This window comes from Elaeis guineensis, chromosome 3 (genome assembly GCF_000442705.2).
Source record: "Elaeis guineensis isolate ETL-2024a chromosome 3, EG11, whole genome shotgun sequence".
NCBI classification, from domain to species: Eukaryota; Viridiplantae; Streptophyta; class Magnoliopsida; order Arecales; family Arecaceae; genus Elaeis; species Elaeis guineensis.
The window spans coordinates 109,595,195-109,620,361 of record NC_025995.2 but is presented as its reverse complement, the minus strand read 5'-3'; the positions used below and the strand labels follow the sequence as shown (position 1 = coordinate 109,620,361).

General features: G+C 36.6%; 2 protein-coding genes and 1 pseudogene across 2 annotated transcripts; 1 reads left to right on the top strand and 2 right to left on the bottom strand.

Moving 5' to 3' along the window:
* The first annotated feature begins 4,952 nt into the window (after positions 1-4,952).
* On the top strand, positions 4,953-6,798 carry LOC105041536 (trans-resveratrol di-O-methyltransferase-like; annotated as a pseudogene).
* Positions 6,799-13,317: 6,519 nt separating this feature from the next.
* Positions 13,318-15,157, bottom strand: LOC105036921 (chalcone synthase). Its single transcript, XM_010912643.4, has 2 exons — positions 14,900-15,157; positions 13,318-14,476 (listed from the first exon to the last, which is right to left on the bottom strand). The coding sequence occupies exons 1-2, from the start codon at positions 15,075-15,077 to the stop codon at positions 13,485-13,487; spliced, it is 1,170 nt and encodes a 389-aa protein (XP_010910945.3). The 5' UTR covers positions 15,078-15,157; the 3' UTR covers positions 13,318-13,484.
* Positions 15,158-21,689: 6,532 nt separating this feature from the next.
* LOC140850860 (chalcone synthase-like) lies at positions 21,690-23,546 on the bottom strand. The gene is made up of 2 exons (XM_073254347.1): positions 23,288-23,546; positions 21,690-22,815 (listed from the first exon to the last, which is right to left on the bottom strand). The coding sequence occupies exons 1-2, from the start codon at positions 23,463-23,465 to the stop codon at positions 21,824-21,826; spliced, it is 1,170 nt and encodes a 389-aa protein (XP_073110448.1). The 5' UTR covers positions 23,466-23,546; the 3' UTR covers positions 21,690-21,823.
* Between the last annotated feature and the right edge of the window lie 1,621 nt (positions 23,547-25,167).

Here is a 25,167-nt window from a genome sequence, read left to right as displayed (position 1 = left end):
GTACTTAAAAAATTAGTTTAGAGCGTGTACACGTATGCTTCGCTGGAGTCAGCGGACGTAGACTTATTTTAGCGCCGGTGAGCTTCATCTAAATTACTTTAGTGACTTTGATGGTCCCTCGACAGCCAAAGCCATTCAGGATAAGAACAGAACTTAAAAATGATCACTTCTGGCCAACTAAAAATCTGATATGAAATCTCGACAAGAATTTTCTTTTAAAAGAAATCCTATATGAAGAGTTCTGGCAGGTCTAATTTCAAACAATAAAACAGACCTTCATCCAGCCGTTTGGGAAGTATGAATCTTTGCATCGTTTATCTGCAGTAGGAAAAAGTGCTAAAATTTTGCGCATCACCTACCCGTCTTCTGAAAAGAATTCTAGCTGATGGCAAACTCAGTTACGTCATTCACAATCACCTAACCTCTTGGTGGCTATTGTTAGAGAGCACGAGGGGAATCTGCTTCCTTTCATGATCACCTGCCACACTTACTTCTTTAAGCCAACGCCTACCACAACATTTGACCGAACTAGCTAGGATTGCACAATCTGTGGAAAGAGGACAGCAGAGCACGAAAATTTTCCATCTTGGCAATGAAAGAAGAAAATATAGAGCCTCCTCCCAGAATGGTAGATTTATGAAATTACTTGCATGTCACCAACCAAGAGTTTGTTGGCGATACGATGTCACGTGCGCACACATCTTGACTAAAGAGCAAGGTGGACTGATGGTTACTAGTGAGACACGGTAATGTAGCGGCAAAATGAGGACATGGGCGGTAGGTCTAGCTCCAGGACTATTTTATTGGAAGCCTGTCGAAGCAGTAAGATTTTTACAACTTTATATATCTTTAAGGATCTCATAATTTACCAAAGATTGATCTTCATTATTTTGAAAGTCTAGACAACTTGTTCAAATCAAATTGATCTTTGAGTTGATTATTTCATGCTTGATTTTTTTTTTTTTAGTGAATTGACCATAATTGATTCTTAATTATAGATCTTAGAGGAGGACTTGTCAAAATAAACTGGGCAGCATTAAGCCGTCATTCACAATTTTAATTATATTACTAAGGATGGGCACTTCACGGTGAAATCTGTAATAACCCAGCCCACTGCTTAACTTTTTTTTTTTTTTTTGCACAAAAATTTTAAAGCAAACATCAAAAAAAAAAAAAAAAAAAAAAAAGAAAAGAAAAAGAAGCTCAGGTGATTGGCACGTGAGGCAGGATGGAGGACTCCTGCTGGAGTCCAATGCCTTCTTTGAATCGTATGAGGAGGATTCCTAGAGCTCGTGAGACTCTCATAAAAGTCCTAGGAATCGGCCTACAAAAAGCTCCTGAATTCTCTTCTTAGGCATTGTCTCCCATCTCCAATCCTCAGCCGGCAAAAACCCTTGCTTTTTCTTGATTGGGCTCATAGAGCCACAATCAATTCATCGCTGAATCATCTCCTTGGCCTCGCTGAATTTTGGTAAGGTACCTAAGGCATCTTCTTCTCTCTTTTCTTTATGGCGGTTGTTCTACCTTTTTTGGGGCCAGTGAATTGTCAGAATTCCATTTGAATTAGGGTGCCCTGTTTCAACCTCTTTTTCTTATTTATTGACGCCAATTGCCCCTTCTGATATTTATTAATATAGAATATTTATTATAAAATTTTGATCAATAATACGCATGAGTATTTGAGATTGTAATGAATTTTAAGATTTTATATATTTTTTAAAATTTTGTCTTAAAAAATGTGCGGCCATTGCATAGCTGACCCAGACCATGGGGCTGGGGTCTGACAAAATATTTCTACCAGTTTATAAATTGTGGTGGTATCCTTTGACAAGCGTGCGTGAAAGGCAGCTATACGTGAAAGAAAATCAAAGTTTTATATGGTTAACGTTGAAGAACAGGTTGCGCACAGGGGAGATCTTGCTAACACAGGGCTGGAGTAGATCTTCAGCTTGCTCCGTGTGGGGGTAACAATGAAACCATCTCCCATCTGCTCACCAAATCCTCATTTGCCAAAAGCTTAGGGTTCCCTATTAAATGTCCTCTCATTTCTCGACATTACTGGCTGGCATGGAGATCTCAGAGACCTATAGATGGATTGGCATCGCAGAAATATCAAGAGGGAGATTAGGAAAAGGATGGGATGTTCTTGCATTGGCAATCTATTGGAGTATTTGACTAGAGCGCAACTCGAGCTTTTTTGCAAAAGAAATGCTCCGTCAACTCTACCCTCTACAAGGCTCCGTCTCTTTTTGCCTCTTGGGGTAGTCTATGCTCTGGTAGACTGGCGGATTCTCATCAGAAATTTCTTCAAGCTCTTAATCCTCACCCTCTGTTGCCAAAATCAAGCTCCTGATCTCTATTTTAAAAAGAATCTGTTTATTTTCACTTTTTGTTGGGCTCCTGTGTTGTGAGCTCCATTCCTTGTCACTTGTACTATTCTCTCTACAGTCTCCTCTGAACTACCAGCTGTATCATCTCACTTGCATATATCCACTTACTGAATAAATTTAGGGGAAGCTCCTGCTTTCTCCTTTTCTCTTCAAAAAGAAAGTCTAGCCAACTTGTTCAAATCAAGTTGGTCTTTAACTTGATTATTATGCTTGATTTTTTTTTTTTTTTTGAGTGAATTGACCATGATTGATCCTTCACAGTAAATAATAGATCTCGACTGGTCAAAATAAACTGGGTAGCATTAAGCCATCATTCTGTCACGTGCATGTAACTAGGTTCCTTTTATTCTGAGTACTGCAACAACCGAACATGTTGACACCCTTGGAACCAGTTCGCAAGTTGATTGATTTAGAATATTTTCTATTCCTCCATTGGAAATATATTACCTATTAAGCATGCACAGATTTATGGGACACTGTCGCACGTGAATAGTGAGCAGTTATTTTTTTAAAAAATAATTGATATCATCCTATATTTTTTAGAGTAAACTAGCAAAAACTCCGCGTTTGATTTTAAATTTAAAAATATCTCCCTAGTTAAATTTCAACTTAAAAGTAGCTCTCCAATTAGCATAAATGACCAAATTACCCCTGTAATTATAAACCAACACTAAAATAATACTGTGATATTAGAAAATAGTACTATCTTATTATAAAAGTAATACTGTCTTAGTGTAAAACAATACTGCTTTATTATGATGTAAGGGTATTACAAAACAGTACTGCCTTATTGTAATATAATACTGTTATAAAATAGTATTGTTTTATTATAAAATAGTACTACCGTATTATAAAATAACACTGTAATATTAGAAAACAGTACTGCCTTATTATAAATTAGTACTGTGTTACGTATTATAAAATAATACTGTAATATTAGAAGACAGTACTGCCTTATTATAAATTAGTACTGCGTTATTGTCAAACAATACTGTCTTGTTATATAACCGTACGAGGGTATAAGGATATAATGGTCATTTCAATTAGAAATGAGAAGGTGCTTTTAATTTATGTTTGGAATGGGGGGCTACTTTTAATTTAAATTCAAATAGGAAGCTGCTTTTAATTTGAAACATAAAATGAAGATTTTTATCTAATTTATTATATTTTTATTATTTAATTTTAACTAATTAAAATTAATTTGAAGTTTGTGATATTTTTGACATGGAAGATGTCCATATCAATTGTAAACCGGCATGTTACCTGGAGTAGATTAAATATACCAGCCTAGGATCTAGAAGAAACATCAATTAAACTAAGCAATAATGCTGGAAGAAATAATTTGGAAGAGAAATAAATTAATTACTTAAAAAAAAAAAGTGCTACTACAATGGTTCTACTCCTTTCCACAAAGAAGTTTCATACCTCTTCAATCTCTTCCTCTTTCTTAAAGACTTCTAAAATAATTCTCCCAACTCCGTTCGTATAACTCTTCCCTCTCTTTAATAAAACCACGTACTCTCTCCTACCATGGGACAAAAATATCAACATCTCTCACTAAAAGAATAAAAACATCAATATCCTACTTCAACTTAAAAAAACCTCAAGTACCGAGTTTAAGACTCAATTTAATTTCTTTTGCACCGGCACCTCCAATTAGAATTTGAATAAAAAATAAAAATAAATTAGAAATAGAATTTTTGTACAAGTATGATAAGCAATGGACTCCCAACATTAATAACTTAGGTTCTGTTCTTATCCTCATCAAATTTTGGTTTGGATTCATCCAACCTTAATTTTAAATTTTTTTTTTTTTTGAGATTAGTAGAGGTTAATCCTCTCCTTTCTAACCTATATTCCACCCATCCCTAGAGGATTAACTCTAAACAGAATCAAACCCTCGCCAATCTAACTCAAGTGGCAACGTGGCACCATCTTTCTTTTATTAAAATATTTTGTACGGATTCCACATTCAAAAGCATCATGCAAGTAACTTTGCGCAAATTAAAGGGGAATCGGCGCCATATAAAATAATAGACTCTACCTACGTGGCTTTCCAAGTGAATTGATTATTCCCTTCAGATCATTGACATTATTTAGCGAATTCTTATGGAAAAAATACTTTAGCAACTAATATGACGGGTTTTTTTTTTTTGGAGAAGATGGTGATGGTGAAAAATGAAGGAAAAATAAAAAATGCAAACCCTAGCTTAAAAAAATAATAATAATAAATTTAAATTCTAATTAAAAGAGAAAGAAAAAAAAATTTAAACTCTAACTACAAGAGGAGGATAGAAAAGGATGAGAAATTTAAAATTTTATATTTGTTAATTTTATATCATATTAATTTCTACTACATTGAGATCATGTGATTATTTTTATTATAATTTTAAATATAAATAATAATTAGAAAAAAATTATAATATTTCAAAAATTTAATCGTCCGACTGCAACGAACCAAAATTTAGAATAAGAATGCAGGCCTCCAATTTTTTTAAAAAAAATTAATTAAACCTACTTGTAATTACTAGATTTGACGTGAAAAGAAGCTTGTGGGTTTTGTTTAAAATAGTTTCTACGAAATGGTCCTGCTCGACCACCACATGTACAATTAATCGTTGTGGTCCCCACGATTGCTCGCCAGAAGTCGTGTACACCACGGCCGAGAGCCCACCAGACTTGATACCCGTCACAGCATATCGTGCGAACGGATAAGAGGTTTCCCATTTGTGACCGTCCGTTTGCCACCAAGCCACCGCCGTGAATTAGTGTGCGTGTTCCCCGGGCGGTAGCCTAGAGGTCCAGCAAAGTGCTCGCCAGAACCAGATTAATCATGGAGCTCATCAGTGGCGATCAGAGTTTCAGTGAACTTTTCCAAGCCCAAACTCTTGTCCTGAACCACACGTTCGGCATCGCCAGCTCCATGTCCCTCAAGTGCGCTGTTGAGCTCGGCATCGCCGACCTCATCTACAGCCATGGCCGCCCCATGTCGCTCTCCGAGCTGGCGAGATCCATTCCCATCCCTCCGGAGAAGGAGCCCTTTCTCGGCCGCCTCATGCGCCTCCTGGTGAGCCAGGGCATCTTCGAAGCTCAAAGCAAACGCGATAATTAACGATAAGGAGACTGCCGTCTACCTCCTCATTCCCCTTTCGACTCCTCCTCATGACCCAGGGCACCAGCATGTCCGCCTTCGTTCGGGCCATCTTGGACCCCGCGCTCGTTCGTGAAGCCATGGCACCACATAAAAGACGGGTTCAAGGGAGAATAATGCTCGACTCCCTTCAAGCTGGCCCATGATGGCAAGGTCTTTTGGGAACTCGCCGAAGAGCGGCCGGAGCTCAATGACATGTTCAATGAGGCGATGGCATGCAACGCTTGCTGGGTGATGAAGGCCGTGGTGACCGAGTGCGCCCAGTTCTTTCGGGGGCTCCAGATGCTGGCGGACGTTGGTGGCGGGACGGGAATCGCCGCAAGGATAATTACCGAGGCCTTCCTGGAGGTAAGGTGCACCGTGTTCGACCTCCCTCACGTCATGGTCACCTTGTTGGAGAGTAAGCTGGGCGACGCCGTCGGAGGGGATATGTTCGACCATATTCCACCACAATGCAACCTTTCTCAAGAAAAGGAATCCTTGGCACTCCTCTCACCACGTCTATCGTTTAATTTAATAGTGTGCATGTGTCGTTCAATTCGCATGAAAATTTCGCTTTCTTTCTTAAACGACACGATACCGCGTGGCCTCTGTGCGTGATGACAAGTGACCAGGACAGTGGAACTGAAGTAGATCACCACACTAATTAACAATTTTATTAATTCCATTTCAAAGAGATTTGACACAACATCATGCTCTGAGAAAACAATGCCCTTGGATATTGTTGGTAGTAAAGTCTAGATGTACTCATTACATTTTGTATTAGCATGTCTGACAAAACTCTATTTGAAATTGTCACTGCAGGGTATTCTTCATGATTGGAGTGATGGGGACCTGTATAAAGATATTGAAACGATGCAACAGAACAATTCCTCCTAAAGAAGAGGGCGGAAAGGTCATCATCGTGGACATGGTGCTAAACCTTCATAGCGACAATCCAAAAATAACTGAGACACATCTCTTCTATGATATATGCATGATGATCGGACTGGGAGGAAAAGAACGTGATGAGCGTGAATGGCAAAAAAATTTCAATAGTGCTGGATTTGAAGAATATAAAATTTTTCCTTTGTTAGGTGTGTACTCTGTTATTGAACTATATCCTTAATCATGTGATAGCATGAAAATATTCATGCAATGCTTCGAGCGTTCTTCAACATATCTCATGTATTTGATTAATAGTGTTTTCATCCTATCACTCAAAAGCAATGCCTCATTGCCTCTCTATCATTTGCGGCCCAAAAAGTTATTCATGTACAAGGATTCGAGATTAATTTCAGCTGGTATATATTTGAGAGGATGTCTTTATTTAATAGGTTAAATAAAAACTATATGCACAAGTTGAAAATTGTGTATATTAATAAATCAGGTAAGATTGAATATAATTAACCGGGTATGCAAAAAAAAAAACTACTCATTTCCCATCACGAGCCCAATTTCTAAAATCACAAACATTGTTCGGCTTCTCCTGATTAAGATAAACAAAATCATATTGGTGGTCACTCTTTTATAATATGAAATGTCCGGTGATCCTTTTTTTCCATTTTTTTTTCTAGAAATATAGTGAGAGCACCACAATCTTAAATTATCCTATTACTGTAAATTATTGAATTCATTCCTCAAACAAAAAGATCAATTATTGCATGTCATTCTCAGGCAATAAATTTTTGCGAGTTGTATACTTGCCATAGTGGGAGTGGTCCATGTATGTGAGTAATACGCGCAAATCATAAGATAATCAAATCATAAGAAAATCTATTACAGTACACCAGCGAGAGCTGACTAAGATAAGTAAATAGAGTATCCATTATTTTTCAGACATCTGCAACCCGTCTATTGTCTGCCTGCTCCTCTTTCTAGTCCTTCATTTAAAGATATATTAAGATTGCATTTCCAAGGAGAATGTCTAGGACAAGGTTTGCTTAGTCAACCCCCACAATCCCATTGCACTCGTTAAAATAAAAAAAAAAAAAAAAGGAAAAAAAGAAGAAGAAGAAAAAAAACACTCACTCTTAGTCTCTTTGATATTAATTACTTCTATACTCATTTCAAATTTAAATATTTTAGAAATAGTCTTGATTAAGTTGACCAAGCCTATCTCTCAATTTCTTCATAAATTTTATTTTATATATAACTTATTATTTTTATTATAATTTATGTTATGATTAATATAATTTAAACATTTATAATTATATTTTTATGATACTTATTCATTCTTTTAAATATACATTGCATGTGCCCAATTTATTAGTTTTAGATAAGCCATCAGTCATTAAGTAGATGGGTGCAGGTTTTGGTTTTAGTTTTGAATTAACTCCTTCTGGTTGATGCTTATGGTGTGGGTTGCATGAAACGATCTTAGTTTTGTTTTTATGTGTCTTTATATGTTGATGTATATTATACTGTAACTGATAGCAGGTTCATTCAAACCCTGGATTGTAACATAAAGAAAAAAAGTAGATGCGTGCAAGTTAGGGCTAACTCGAGTTCATTACGGCAAGTCTACACCATATGTGCCATATAATCAGGTGATCTGCTCGAGATCAGATTCATTTATCTAGATGAGACCCAGATCCAAAATATTTTAAAGGCCTAGATCATATGCTTGAGTCATATATCCATAGTCTGGTTGTCTGGATCACCTATGGTTCTCTTGGGTCTCGTCAGGCGAATGGGCCGGAACGTAAAATCTTATCCAACAGAATATGTTATTTATATTATAGATTTGGACCCAAAGAAAGGTAAAAAAATAATACCAATATTGGCACATCTAATGGAGATATTGGAGAGCAGACTCTGCGCTTGGGGTGTACACGGTCTTGTTTGAAGATATTCTTAAGTCAAATCAGTAAATTATGGTTTGCTAATTTTATAAACTAAATCAAACCATTTTGTCATTTAACCAGACCAGATTAGACTGGTGAATTATGGTTTGATTTGGTTTGGTTAACAGTTTGACATATTGTAATATGGAAGACAAAAAATTTTAAGAAAGAAAAATGTTCTATCCAAATAAAGACTGAAATTATCAGGGCAGTTTTTGAAACAATGTATCGCTCTGATTTCTGGAACCATTAAAGTGAAGAGTATGCCTTTAGGTCTCATTGTTGTTATAAAAGAGCTAACCAAAACCTAGGCTCTATTCTAAAGTTTATGTATTAGTGTGTGTGTACACACACATATTTTATGGTTTATTATTTGGTCTAGTATAATATTTTTGCAAAACCAATTCAGATCGTTAAACCATTTTTATATAAAAATCATAAGCCAAATCAGATCATTTTAGCTTTCAAACCAGATCGTACATTCGTATTGGTATAAATGATTTGGTCTGATTCGATTTAACAATTTGAACTATTTAGTGAACACCCTTACTCTATATGGCCTACCCTATCCTACCAATACTGGCCAATATCTTTTGATTCTTGATTTCGATTTAAGCCCCTTAGCATGTGATAAGGAAGTAGGGGGAACTCAGACCGTTCAATTTCTGTGCCTTCTCGTTGGGTGACAAAAATTGACTGACCTGGTCTTGACTAAATTTCCAAACCAACTTTGTGTCTGGTTAGGGTCATGAATTATCTCAATGCAGGTAGGTAGAAGCTAAATTTTCCCGTCCTACTTCTTTTTGGCCTCTTTTCCATTTTCCTTTTGGCCATGACTTTTTAACAAGCTGTTTACATCGGGTCATCCAGACGAAGCTTTACTTCACCATTTGCCATTTACTTTTTCGAACATCGAGAGCCATCATATTTGAGGTCGCGTAAAGCGCCTCTCATAGCCTGAAAGCCATGTGGCGAATCAGGTCTTCATGATATCTAACCTAAGATTTGGCTTGAACTTTTGATCAGGGAGTTTTGATTCAATATCGTTGGAAGCAAGACACATAAGACCACCAGATCTTAGATCCAGGCTCAGCCTATTGACTAAACCAGATCATGTACCAGGTGCTTGAATTATTTTTCTATAATATCAATATTGTGGAAATACTAGATAATGAAACCTGGCATGCAGAGCGCAAGCGTCAACCTCCCATCCTAACTATTTTGCTGGGAAGAGTTTGTTAGCATGATTTTGGGAATCATATATCTACTCATCATAATTTTCTTTATTAGCATGACCATATGATTTTAGGGATCACATATTAGCTCATAATAATTTTCTTTATTAATGTGATCCTATATCAACTTATATTATTTTTTTATATGGAGTTTGTATACTAGCACAAATAATTCTTAAGATATCTGTAATCAAATTGAAACAGATATGATAAAGCCTTCTTTCTGTTCTTCTGCAAATATTTTGATAGAGTCCTCTTCCAATTCCGATTTCAAAAAGGAAGGGGAATGCCCCGATCTCACAAAATCGAATCTTATTCCAATTCTGATTTCAATCACGAATCAAATGTATTAGGGGATATGACCATTCTGATTAGCAATCCAATCTATTTCAATTCCGTCTCCGACCGCGAACTAAATACATCTTAAGTTGATATCTGTTGCAACTAATCTTCGAGCTGAGGGTGAGATCAATGTAACCAAGGTCAGCTGAGTTGGCAATTAGGTTGAAGCTCTTGAGCGAAGGCTGAACCTACAAAAAGGAGTCTCTTGCCAGAGATTTTTTCGGCGAGGACCTTTCAATACTCAAATTAGTTGGAGATTGGTGAACAATTGAAGAGAAGAAGTAAGAGAGAATGGGAGAGTGATGAGAGGCTTGAGACTTATTTGGATCAATCCCTTGCCTTCCCATTTATAGAGGTCCCATTTATAGAGGAAGGTTAGAAGCCATTTCCACAAAGAGCAGCGGTGGGAGGTTAGAAGCCATTTCCGCAATGAGCGGCGGCTATCTCCGTGGAAATTACATAAATTGCATGTGCAGAGATTGGCGCCCCCCCCCGCAACCTGCACACTGCAGGGTGGGCTATCATTTGGCAGTTTTAGATACCATATCCATTCCATAACCATTGGATTTCGATCATGGGCGTAACCACTATCGAGTATTGTAGGTTGGTGAGATCATGATTTTCTCTCGTCTATGACCCAGGTGAATAGGTCTATCATCCCCAAATTGCGTCTCTTCAGCATATACCAAGGTTAGAGGAAATGTTCCCTTATCAATATCCAAATTTCCAAGAATGTAGATACAAAATAAATGTAGATAATATGTCAAAAATATACTATCAGCATATGCTCTAATTAGATGTTTCCGGCGGGATAAAGCAAATAGAAAAATTAGCAGTTATTTAAGACCCAGGAAACATACCAAACATTAGGGCTGAGCACGGGTTGGGTTCGGTCGGGTTGAGAGAAAAATTTCATTCGATCGAACCTAATTGAATTAAAAAAAATTCAATCTGCTGCCGACCGTTTATCATGTATAAACCGTTTGAGACCGAAGTGAATGGTTTATAATAGATTCGTATGGATTGTATCAGTTTGGGCTTCAATATTGACCCAATATTGATTTTAAGTCTAATGTTGGCCCATTTGAGCTTATTTACTTTTTTTAAATAAATTTAGTATAAAAAAATTTAAATCTTATAAGTTACAAATTTTGGACTTATTTTTAAACTTATACAAAATAAAACAGAAAAAAAAAAATTTACTCATCTGAAAGTAACTACATCTGAAAGCTTTCACTTTAGAATTGTCTAAAATTGATGTGTTTCCATCAACAATTCAATATTAATATTCACATAAATCCAAATGGGTGATGCGGTATTTTTTAGAATGAAATATTGAAGTCTAAACGATGCCGTCTCAAAATGAAAGTAAGTTTGTGAAATATTATATCAGTTGTATTCGGTTTTATATGATTTAAAAGTGTAGAAACCGAATCCGACCATAAATAATTGATTTTTTACAAACTTCAATCCGATTCCATCTAATTTATATCTTTTAACCGACCAAACTAATGTTTATTGGGCCGGATTGAATGGATTTCTTCAAGTTTGGGTTATTTGGTCAACCCTACCAAATGTCTTCACTTTCTAAAGGTAGAGCGCATGTTTACTAACATTAATTATGGTGTATTCGTTGTAACCAACCATCTGATTGGAAGAGGTGACTTCCGTGTTGGCACATTAGTGGTTCGGCGTTCGATCTGGGGTTCTATCCTACTTTGTGATAGGATGTCTTTGCTGATTTGGTCAGTCTCCAATTAATATAATTAATATTTTATAGCTAGGGTGATGCAGCTCGATTTCTGTTCAGTCCATTGGAAGGAGGGACATTTTTTCCAAGACGAGGTAAATACTCAACTCTCATTGCACTGACAACCGTAGATGGGAGTAGGTTCATACAATAATATTTCAAAAATGAAAAGTGATCAGGCTATGACTTTCGATGACTTTCGCAAAGGGGCTGTGTGGTCAAAAATACGCAGCTTGACTAGTAATTAAAAATCTCTTTAAGCATTCATGTTTGGCAATAAAAGGTGCAATACAACTGATAATTTTTCCTTAAATTCTCTGGTTTATAACAATAGGTATAACTTGTTACAGCATTATAAATGTAATCAAAATCAAATATTCGTTTTACAACTATCGGTATAGATGCAATCAAAATCAAATATTTATTTTATAAATCAATGCTGCATCTATAATCAAATATTTTTTTTATAATTTAATGCTAAAAATGAGTTGGATATTATCCTAATGAATTCATATCCATATGTTGCCTACTGCTTAGCCATCACGACAACATTAGCTTCTAGTATAAAGTTATGGTTTATTATACTCATTCAAAATCTATTCATATTACAAAATATACATATTTCAAATATAATATGATATCCAAATTTTAATAATCAATTATTTACATAAAAAATTCAATCTTCTTCTTTTTGAATGAAAATAAAAAATAAATACCTCCATTTTATACATTATAATATTTTAAAATATTTTTATTTAAAATATTTAAAAATATTAATAACTTCAACATATTTTCATAATCGTATATATTTTCTTTCAGCCTTTTAAAAATAGATAACTCATGATTCTTCTTACTCGTGTAATAATTAAAAATTAATAGCATTCAATATAAAATATTTCTAATACTTGATATTATATACTTTATATAAATAATTTTTAATTTTTTTCATATATTTTTAATATAAATTAGGCTAGATTAGTGATCCAAATCCTTGATTAAATTGGTTCCCACATAAATTTTTAACAGTTACATCATAGACCATTAAAAAACACCCTAATACTAACACTTAACAGAAAAAATTGCGATGCTACTATAATCATAAAACAACCATCGCAGGATCTGTTACGACTACCATAAAATTATAATGGATTGCTATTAATTAGCCTTGAGGCACTATCTTACAAAAGGGAAAACAAAAACTGTTCAAGTAATGGTTATGTACTCTTGACTTTCTGAAAGAGTGGGTGCTGAGAATAGCAGTCAAAAATCCTCAGCTGGACAAGTGATTGAAAATTTCCTTCAGACTGACTTGTTCGGCAGCAAAAGATGCAAATTGCAATACAACTAACTATTTTTCCTTAAAATTCTTGGTTTGTACGTTTCTGACGCTAGCAAAAGTCAAGATTGATTTCAGCAGATGCGAAATAGAAATGCCTCATTTAAATATTTGGCCGCAGGCGCGCGTCCAAAGTTGACGACACGAGGAAGACGAACTTTAGTATACAATGGAGAAATGTTCGTTTACTTTGGTAGTGATAAACTTATATAGGATCTTACATAGAGACCTACCCCTTCAATACGTTATTCCTTTTTTTTTTTTTTTGGTGAGCAAACACTTTGGTGATTCTTGGAGGAAAATACACTCACTAATTTAGTATTATCACAATCTATTAGGCTTTTTGTTCGCCCATTTATTCATTGTATATCTCATACATATATAGTCTTTTAAAATGCTGTTTGGTCGAAGACTGCATCAAATGAATCAACGAGAAAAAATATAGCATGCAAATCCTAGATTGCCACACTTTTGAGAACGACGGTCTCCATGGTGAGCCCTGGCCCAAATCCATAGAGCACTCCCCAATCAAGCCCCTCTCCGGTGGTCCCCTTCTTTTCTTCCGCAGACCACTTCCTCATCTCATCCATTATGAAAAACACACAAGCACTGGACATGTTCCCGTATTCGCTAAGTACGTGCCGTGTCGCCCGGAGCTTCTCTGGCTTCAACTTCAGCTTTGACTCGATCGCGTCAAGTATGGCCGGGCCACCGGGGTGTGCAATCCAGAACAATGAATTCCAATCAGAGATACCCAGCTGCTGGAATGCCTCCTCTAAACTCTTCTCAATGTTCTTGGAGATAATGGTGGGGACTTGGTTGAGGAGGTGGAAGGTGAGGCCCACTTCCCTGAGGTGCCCTTCGATGGCCCCCTCGCTGTCTGGCAATATCAGCTGCGCCGCCGAAGCCATCTCAAAGAGTGGCCTCTCAACACCTTGCATTGGATCTGCTCCGACGATGAGTGCCGCTGCACCATCGGCGAAGAGAGCCTGGCCTACGAGATTATCGAAGTGGATGTCATCGGTGCCTCGGAAGGTGACGACAGTGATCTCGGAGCATACGACAAGCACACGAGCACCTTTGTTGTTCTCAGCAAGGTCCTTGGCAATGCGGAGCACGGTCCCTCCGGCGAAGCAGCCTTGGTGGTAGAGCATGACTCGCTTGACGGATGGGTTGAGACCGAGGAGCCTGATGAGCTGGTAGTCGGCCCCAGGCATGTCGACGCCGCTGGTGGAGCAGACGACGAGGTGGGTGATGTTGGACTTTGGACGACCCCACTCCTTGATGGCCTTCACGGCTGCTTCCTTCCCCAGCTTCGGCACCTCTTCCACCAGGATGTCCTGCCGGGCATCCAGAGAGGATGCCATGTAAGCACACATGTTCGGGTTCTGCTTGAGGACATCCTCAGTGAGGTACATGTACCGCTTCTTGATCATGGATTTCTCACCTTCAAAATGATGCAACAGATTAAGTAGATATCTTTTATTCATTAATTTAGATAATAATAATAATATCGATCGTTTTGTTCCTCATCAAGGAGCATATATAGGTTAGTTTAAGAGAGAGAGAGAATCGAAGTCTTGTCGTAGCTAGGATGATGTCAATCACTAATGGGAAGATGAAGAGATACTGGAATTATGACAAGGATAATTTGGAATTGCAGGAGAGAGTATGGATATGTATGTGTGGATGATTTGGATAAAAATGTATTACGATCAGCTCCCTCCTGATTCTCCTTTTTCTTCGTTTTTCTTTTGGGAAGAAAGATGGGAACTAGGAAGGCTCCGGCTCCCTCCATATCATGGTTTTGTGTATGATAAGCAAATTAAAGTATACAAGGAAGCAAGGCGTGCAACAATTAAGCTCTTACATATGCGCTTGAACTTCTCTTTGAGCTCGAGCTTGTGCTCATTTTTGGTGATTCGGAAGTAGAAGTCGGGGTAGGTGCTCTGGTCGACGGCATGAGGAGGGTTGGCGGTTCCGATGGCCATGATCGTCGCCGGGCCATCAGCCCTCTGTGCCTTGCGGATGGACTGGATGCTGGCCATTCTAAGTGAAAGGGAGATGGAGAGATGGGCAGCGGTTACCAAAGGTTTAATTGTTTAGAGAAGAAGGCTGAGGAATGAAGAGTGGCATGCCCTTGGCTCCCATATATATAACCTTCTGGGTGGAATTATAAAATGAGGAGTGGATGGCAACAGTCTTTGCTGGGCGTTGTCTGGCCAGGGCTCGTCCTGTCCCAGCTACCAACAAAGGGTGCCCGTGCTGTCCACCAACCTCCAGGGACAGGACATCATCTGTTGGACCGTGGTATACCTGGCCAAAGGGTATGACCACTGTGTCGTCCATTTCCGCCGCCTCAGCCATGTTCACATTCCCCGGCTCTTTCCCCAAATCTCCACCCCAGCCCAAAACCTAAACCCCGTCCCTCCGCCTCCCCTACCACTTTATCCGCCGTTGCCCGCCACCACCGCGCCGCTCCAGTCCGACCTTTCTTGTCGGTCGACCTGTCCTCTCTTGACAGTGAGTGGTGTCTTTGCCTGCGCATCCATTGTCCTACTCAAATTTCAGGATATTTATGGTGGAGAGGATGCTGTTGTCCTTGGCGTGGATCTCATAGGCGAGTATGCGGTAGGCATCCAGGTGTTCTAGAACTTTATGATGGCCTCGAGGATCTTGATCCGGAGGGCGGTGAAGCGTGCAAGGAGATCTTTGGTAGAAGGGCAACGGTGACGGCGGCGGGGAGAAAGAATACTACGACAAAAGAGAATGTTAGTGGTGAAAAAAATTTATTATTAATAATAAATTTTTATCATTAATAGTTATTAACGATAAAATTTTTATCGTAAATAATCGCATCTTTGATAATTTTTGACGATGAAATTTTTTTTTTTATCACAAATAATAGATATTATCGATGTAAATTTTTCGTCGTTAAAAAATTATTTTTTCGAAAACTATTTACGATGAAAAATTTTAGTCCTAAAAAAAGATAATTTACGATAAAAAGTTACGTCGTTAATAAAAAATAATTATTTCCGATGAATTTTATTCGTCGCTATTAATTTAATTAAAAATTTTTATGAAAATCAAATTTAGAAAAGTATTAGCGACGTAAATTTTTCGTCGCAAATACCGTGATTTCCGACGTAAATTTTCGTTGCTAATAAATAATAAATTAATAGCGACGAACATATTTTCGTTGCTATTAATTTAATTAAAAATTTTTATGAAAATCAAATTTTAAAAAAAAATTAGTGATATAAATTTTTTATCGTAAATATATTTATTTACAATGAAAATATTTTCATCACTATTAATTTAATTAAATTCTTTTATAAAAAATTAAATATAAAAAAAATATTAGTGATGTAAATTTTTTATCGTAAATATATTTATTTACAATGAAAATATTTTCATTGCAATTAATTTAATTAAAATTTTTATAAAAATTAAATTTAAAAAATATTAACTATGTAAATTTTTCATCGTAAATATAATTATTTATGATGAAAATATTTTTATCGCTATTAATTTAATTAAAAATTTTTATGAAAATTAAATTTAAAAAATATTAGTGACGTAAATTTTACGTCCCAAATATTATAATTTTTGATGTAAATTTTCATCGATAATAAATTTTTTATTATTTACGATGAAAATATTTTCATTGTTATTAATTTAATATAAAATTTTAATATTTTTAAGTTTATTAAAAAATTTATTTACGATCAATTTTTCATCATGAATATATTTTTTAGTGATCAATATTTTGTTGAAAATAATTCCATCGCTAATAATTTACACATTTTTTTTTTAAAAATAGTTTATGAATATATATATTTAATTTATATTTTTAATAATTTTTTATAAATTAAAAATAAAAATAAAAATAAAAAATTTACATAATAAATTTATAAATAAATTTTATCATTTTATTATATTAAATTAAAATTATAAAAGATCTAAAATAAAAATAAAAAGCTACATAAATAGGCCGTTAAGTGTCGGCATCTGCAGAAGGGAAACGAGCTGAAGAAGAGAAGCACTCAGATGAGCTCGGACCGACTTGCTGTTGCCTCATTAGCTGCATCATCTGCTCCATCTACACTATCCGCTCTATCATCTGGATCTGAAGCCACTGTACTCATCGACGCGTGCAGTCAACTCATCAACCGCTGCTTAGTCTGCCTCTGCACTTCCGTCAGTCGGGCATCGCAGGCAGCATGGATGAGGGTGAGGATGCGGGAGCAGTGATCCCATGCCCTAGGCTCTTAACATAACAGGGTCTCATACCAAGCATCTGATCACAGATCTCGTCATCTGTGGGTACGGTTGAGCCCTCAGGGAGAGGCTGAGATCTGATGTCTACTATACGGCCCTGAAAATTAAAGTTATAGCTATTTTAGTTTCATACTGAAAATAAAACTGTGAATGAAAAAATAATTAAAAAAACTTACAAAAAGCTCCTGGCTCCCTATCGTCCACTCTCCTGACCGTCGCTGGTGGATCCACTGGTAGATATCGATCCTACCAGGAAGCTCACCACTCTCAGTATCTCTCTGCAATTTGAGAATAATTAATAAAATTTTTTTTAAATAATTAGAGAGTTAAAATATACTAATTAGAATTACTTACTATCTGCTACATGTGACAAGCGAACGACCTCAAACTCCCATAATGCGGTATGATTTATCTCGCTCGATTCACGACATTCTGGGTATATCTTTTCTGTACAGTTAGTAGTTAAATTAGTAGGTAACAAACTAAATTTAAGAATAAATGGTTCAATCATTAAATTCTAAAAAATAAGTTTCGATGTGTAATCTGATATGCCGGATTCTCGTAATATCGACATATGATAGTCCAATTATCCATAGTGATGCTGTCATATGGCCGCTGTCGCGCTGTCTCCACCTCATGATTCTGCATCATATGGTACCAATGCTGATGGATGTGGTGGTGATACTCTTTGAAATGCAAAGATAAATGAGCATCAACAGCTAGCCGCATGCGATTCTCCTCAAAATCAATAATATCAAATACACCGTGCTAATAACAAATCTTAGAAAAATACCATGCTAATTAAATATTCATAGTATAATTTATTTTACCTGTAACTAGGTGTAAAAAATTTCTCTCTGAGCTGGTACAACGTGACGCTAATTAAAAAGCATCAAGGGGGCATAGTTGCAGTACATGATGCCCAGCTCGATCTGCCATGGCTCGCACCATTCCCTAATAGGCTTGGTGTAGCAGGATGGTATCTCAATACGGAGATGTTGTCTCGGATGCTCGCATCTCCAACGCTCTAGAGCGAGGTTCTTCGATGGACCTCGCCCTCGCCTCCAACGCAAGTCTAGACCATATGTGCCATATAATCAGGTGATCTGCTCGAGATCAGATTCATTTATCTAGATGAGACCCAGATCCAAAATATTTTAAAGGCCTAGATCATATGCTTGAGTCATATATCCATAGTCTGGTTGTCTGGATCACCTATGGTTCTCTTGGGTCTCGTCAGGCGAATGGGCCGGAACGTAAAAACTTATCCAACAGAATATGTTATTTATATTATAGATTTGGACCCAAAGAAAGGTAAAAAAATAATACCAATATTGGCACATCTAATGGAGATATTGGAGAGCAGACTCTGCGCTTGGGGTGTACATGGTCTTGTTTGAAGATATTCTTAAGTCAAATCAGTAAATTACGGTTTGCTAATTTTACAAACTAAATCAAACCATTTTGTCATTTAACTAGACCAGACTAGACTGGTGAATTATGGTTTGATCTGGTTTGGTTAACGGTTTGACATATTGTAATATGGAAGACAGAAAATTTTAAGAAAGAAAAATGTTCTATCCAAATAAAGACTGAAATTATCAGGGCAGTTTTTGGAATAATGTATCGCTCTGATTTCTGGAACCATTAAAGTGAAGAGTATGCCTTTAGGTCTCATTGTTGTTATAAAAGAGCCAACCAAAACCTATGCTCTATTCTAAAGTTTATGTATTGGTGTGTGTGTACACACACACATTTTATGGTTTATTATTTGGTCTAGTATAATATTTTTGCAAAACCAATTCAGATCGTTAAACCATTTTTATATAAAAATCATAAGCCAAATCAGATCATTTTAGTTTTCAAACCAGATCGTACATTCGTATTGATATAAATGATTTGGTCTGATTTGATTTAACAATTTGAACTATTTAGTGAACACCCCTACTCTATATGGCCTACCCTATCCTACCAATACTGGCCAATATCTTTTGATTCTTGATTTCGATTTAAGCCCCTTAGCATGTGATAAGGAAGTATGGGGAACTCAGACCGTTCAATTTCTGTGCCTTCTCGTTGGGTGACAAAAATTGACTGACGTGGTCTTGACTAAATTTCCAAACCAACTTTGTGTCTGGTTAGGGTTATGAATTATCTCAATGCAGGTAGGTAGAAGCTAAATTTTTCCGTCCTACTTCTTTTTGGCCTCTTTTCCATTTTCCTTTTGACCATGACTTTTTAACAAGTTGTTTACATCGGGTCATCCAGATGAAGCTTTACTTCACCATTTGCCATTTACTTTTTCGAACATCGAGAGCCATCATATTTGAGGTCGCGTAAAGCGCCTCTCATAGCCTGAAAGCCATGTGGCGAATCAGGTCTTCATGATATCTAACCTAAGATTTGGCTTGAACTTTTGATCAGGGAGTTTTGATTCAATATCGTTGGAAGCAAGACACATAAGACCACCAGATCTTAGATCCAGGCTCAGCCTATTGACTAAACCAGATCATGTACCAGGTGCTTGAATTATTTTTCTATAATATCAATATTGTGGAAATACTAGATAATGAAACCTGGCATGCAGAGCGCAAGCGTCAACCTCCCATCCTAACTATTTTGCTGGGAAGAGTTTGTTAGCATGATTTTGGGAATCATATATCTACTCATAATAATTTTTTTTGTTAGCATGACCATATGATTTTAGGAATCACATATTAGCTCATAATAATTTTCTTTATTAATGTGATCCTATATCAACTTATATTATTTTTTTATATGGAGTTTGTATACTAGCACAAATAATTCTTAAGATATCTGTAATCAAATTGAAACAGATATGATAAAGCCTTCTTTCTGTTCTTCTGCAAATATTTTGATAGAGTCCTCTTCCAATTCCGATTTCAAAAAGGAAGGGGAATGCCCCGATCTCACAAAATTGAATCTTATTCCAATTCCGTTTTCAATCACGAATCAAATGTATTAGGGGATATGACCATTCTGATTAGCAATCCAATCTATTTCAATTCCGTCTCCGACCGCGAACTAAATACACCTTAAGTTGATATCTGTTGCAACTAATCTTCGAGCTGAGGGTGAGGTCGATGAAACCAAGGTCAGCTGAGTTGGCAATTAGGTTGAAGCTCTTGAGCGAATGCTGAACCTACAAAAAGGAGTCTCTTGCCAGAGATTTTTTCGGTGAGGACCTTTCAATGCTTAAATTAGTTGAAGATTGGTGAACAATTGAAGAGAAGAAGTAAGAGAGAATGGGAGAGTGATGAGAGGCTTGAGACTTATTATACTCATTCAAAATCTATTCAAATTACAAAATATACATATTTCAAATATAGTATGATATTCAAATTTTAATAATCAATTATTTACATAAAAAATTCAATCTTCTTCTTTTTGAATGAAAATAACAAATAAATACCTTCATTTTATACATTATAATATTTTGAAAATATTTTTATTTAAAATATTTAAAAATATTAATAACTTCAACATATTTTCATAATCGTATATATTTTTTTTTAGCCTTTTAAAAATAGATAACTCATGATTCTTCTTACTCGTGTAATAATTAAAAATTAATAGCATTCAATATAAAATATTTCTAATACTTGATATTATATACTTTATATAAATAATTTTTAATTTTTTTCATATATTTTTAATATAAATTAGGCTAGATTAGTGATCCAAATCCTTGATTAAATTGGTTCCCACATAAATTTTTAACAGTTACATCATAGACCATTAAAAAACACCCTAATACTAACACTTAACAGAAAAAATTGCGATGCTACTATAATCATAAAACAACCATCGCAGGATCTGTTACGACTACCATAAAATTATAATGGATTGCTATTAATTAGCCTTGAGGCACTATCTTACAAAAGGGAAAACAAAAACTGTTCAAGTAATGGTTATGTACTCTTGACTTTCTGAAAGAGTGGGTGCTGAGAATAGCAGTCAAAAATCCTCAGCTGGACAAGTGATTGAAAATTTCCTTCAGACTGACTTGTTCGGCAGCAAAAGATGCAAATTGCAATACAACTAACTATTTTTCCTTAAAATTCTTGGTTTGTACGTTTCTGACGCTAGCAAAAGTCAAGATTGATTTCAGCAGATGCGAAATAGAAATGCCTCATTTAAATATTTGGCCGCAGGCGCGCGTCCAAAGTTGACGACACGAGGAAGACGAACTTTAGTATACAATGGAGAAATGTTCGTTTACTTTGGTAGTGATAAACTTATATAGGATCTTACATAGAGACCTACCCCTTCAGTACGTTATTCCTTTTTTTTTTTTTTTTGGTGAGCAAACACTTTGGTGATTCTTGGAGGAAAATACACTCACTAATTCAGTATTATCACAATCTATTAGGCTTTTTATTCGCCCTTTTATTCATTGTATATCTCATACATATATAGTCTTTTAAAATGCTGTGTGGTCGAAGACTGCATCAAATGAATCAACGAGAAAAAATATAGCATGCAAATCCTAGATTGCCACACTTTTGAGAACGACGGTCTCCATGGTGAGCCCTGGCCCAAATCCATAGAGCACTCCCCAATCAAGCCCCTCTCCGGTGGTCCCCTTCTTTTCTTCCGCAGACCACTTCCTCATCTCATCCATTATGAAAAACACACAAGCACTGGACATGTTCCCGTATTCGCTAAGTACGTGCCGTGTCGCCCGGAGCTTCTCTGGCTTCAACTTCAGCTTTGACTCGATTGCGTCAAGTATGGCCGGGCCACCGGGGTGTGCAATCCAGAACAATGAATTCCAATCAGAGATACCCAGCTGCTGGAATGCCTCCTCTAAACTCTTCTCAATGTTCTTGGAGATAATGGTGGGGACTTGGTTGAGGAGGTGGAAGGTGAGGCCCACTTCCCTGAGGTGCCCTTCGATGGCCCCCTCGCTGTCTGGCAATATCAACTGCGCTGCCGAAGCCATCTCAAATAGTGGCCTCTCAACACCTTGCATTGGATCTACTCCGACGATGAGTGCTGCTGCACCATCGGCGAAGAGAGCCTGGCCTACGAGATTATCGAAGTGGATGTCATCGGTGCCTCGGAAGGTGACGACAGTGATCTCGGAGCATACGACAAGCACACGAGCACCCTTGTTGTTCTCAGCGAGGTCCTTGGCAATGCGGAGCACGGTCCCTCCGGCGAAGCAGCCTTGGTGGTAGAGCATGACTCGCTTGACGGATGGGTTGAGATCGAGGAGCCTGATGAGCTGGTAGTCGGCCCCAGGCATGTCGACGCCGCTGGTGGAGCAGACGACGAGGTGGGTGATGTTGGACTTTGGACGACCCCACTCCTTGATGGCCTTCACGGCTGCTTCCTTCCCCAGCTTCGGCACCTCTTCCACCAGGATGTCCTGTCGGGCATCCAGAGAGGATGCCATGTAAGCGCACATGTTCGGGTTCTGCTTGAGGACATCCTCAGTGAGGTACATGTACCGCTTCTTGATCATGGATTTCTCACCTTCAAAATGATGCAACAGATTAAGTAGATATCTTTTATTCATTAATTTAGATAATAATAATAATATCGATCGTTTTGTTCCTCATCAAGGAGCATATATAGGTTAGTTTAAGAGGAGAGAGAATTGAAGTCTTGTCGTAGCTAGGATGATGTCAATCACTAATGGGAAGATGAAGAGATACTGGAATTATGACAAGGATAATCTGGAACTGCAGGAGAGAGTATGGATATATATGCGTGGATGATTTGGATAAAAATGTATTACGATCAGCTCCCTCCTGATTCCCCTTTTTCTTCGTTTTTCTTTTGGGAAGAAAGATGGGAACTAGGAAGGCTCCGGCTCCCTCCATATCATGCATCCAAGCTAAATAGGAGTGATGAGAAAGGCGAACGTCCCTGAGTACTGGTTTTGTGTATGATAAGCAAATTAAAGTATACAAGGAAGCAAAGCGTGCAACAATTAAGCTCTTACATATGCGCTTGAACTTCTCTTTGAGCTCGAGCTTGTGCTCATTTTGGGTGATTCGGAAGTAGAAGTCGGGGTAGGTGCTCTGGTCGACGGCATGAGGAGGGTTGGCGGTTCCGATGGCCATGATCGTTGCCGGGCCGTCAGCCCTCTGTGCCTTGCGGATGGACTGGATGCTGGCCATTCTAAGTGGAAGGGAGATGGAGAGATGGGCAGCGGTTACTGAAGGTTTAATTGTTTAGGGAAGAAGGCTGAGGAATGAGGAGTGGCATGCCCTTGGCTCCCATATATATATAGCATTCTGGGTGGAAGTATAAAATGACGAGTGGATGGCAACAGTCTTTGCTGGGCGTTGTCCGGCCAGGGCTCGTCCTGTCCCAGCTACCAAAAAGGGGTGCCCGTGCTGTCCACCAACCTTCAGGGACAGGACATCATCTGTTGGACCGTGGTATACCTGGCCAATGGGTATGACCACTGTGTCGTCCATTTCCGCCGCCTCAGCCAATTCACATTCCCCGGCTCTTTCCCCAAATCTCCACCCCAGCCCAAAACCTAAACCCCGTCCCTCCGCCTCCCCTACCACTTTATCCGCCGTTGCCCGCCACCACCGCGCCGCTCCATTCCCACCTTTCTTGGCGGTCGACCTGTCCTCTCTTGACAGTGAGTGGTGCCTTTGCCTGCGCATCCATTGTCCTACTCAAATTTCAGGATATTTCTGGTGGAGAGGATGCTGTTGTCCTTGGCGTGGATCTCATAGGCGAGTATGCGGTAGGCATCCAGGTGTTCTAGAACTTTATGATGGCCTCGAGGATCTTGATCCGGAGGGCGGTGAAGCGTGCAAGGAGATCTTTGGTAGAAGGGGCAACGGTGACGGCGGAGAGAAAGAATACTACAACAAAAGAGGATGTTAGTGGTGAAAAAAATTTATTATTAATAATAAATTTTTATTATTAATAGTTATTAACGATGAAATTTTTGTCATAAAAAATTATATTTTTGATAATTTTTGATGATAATTTTTTTTTTTATCATAAATAATAGATATTACCGATGAAAATTTTTCATCGTTAAAAAAATTATTTTTTTGAAAACTATTTACGATGAAAAATTTTAATCCTAAAAAAAGATAATTTACGATAAAAAGTTACATCACTAATAAAAAATAATTATTTATGACGAATTTTATTCATCACTATTAATTTAATTAAAAATTTTTATGAAAATCAAATTTAAAAAAGTATCAGCAACGTAAATTTTTCATCGCAAATATCGTGATTTTCGACATAAATTTTCGTCGCTAATAAATAATAAATTAATAGCGACGAACATATTTTCATTGCTATTAATTTAATTAAAAATTTTTATGATAATCAAATTTAAAAAAAATTAGTGATGTAAATTTTTTATCGCAAATATATTTATTTACGATGAAAATATTTTCATCACTATTAATTTAATTAAAAATTTTTATAAAAATTAAATATAAAAAAATATTAGTGATGTAAATTTTTTATCATAAATATATTTATTTACGATAAAAATATTTTCATTTCTATTAATTTAATTAAAATTTTTTATAAAAATTAAATTTAAAAAATATTAACGATGTAAATTTTTTATCGTAAATATAATTATTTATGATGAAAATATTTTTATCGTTATTAATTTAATTAAAAATTTTTATGAATATCAAATTTAAAAAAATTAGTAAGGTAAATTTTACGTCGCAAATATTATAATTTTTGATGTTAATTTTTATCGATAATAAATTTTTTATTATTTATGATGAAAATATTTTCATTATTTTTAATTTAATATAAAATTTTAATATTTTTAAGTTTATTAAAAAATTTATTTATGATCAATTTTTTGTCGTTAATATATTT

Bases quoted from the DNA above. Each gene is read 5' to 3' on its own strand.
- LOC140850860 (XM_073254347.1), bottom strand. From the start codon at position 23,465: ATGGCCAGCATCCAGTCCATCCGCAAGGCACAGAGGGCTGACGGCCCG. The intron at 22,816-23,287 runs GTAAGAGCTTAA...ATCATTTTGAAG, and splicing joins AGAGAAGTTCAAGCGCATAT to GTGAGAAATCCATGATCAAG.
- LOC105036921 (XM_010912643.4), bottom strand. From the start codon at position 15,077: ATGGCCAGCATCCAGTCCATCCGCAAGGCACAGAGGGCTGATGGCCCG. The intron at 14,477-14,899 runs GTAAGAGCTTAA...ATCATTTTGAAG, and splicing joins AGAGAAGTTCAAGCGCATAT to GTGAGAAATCCATGATCAAG.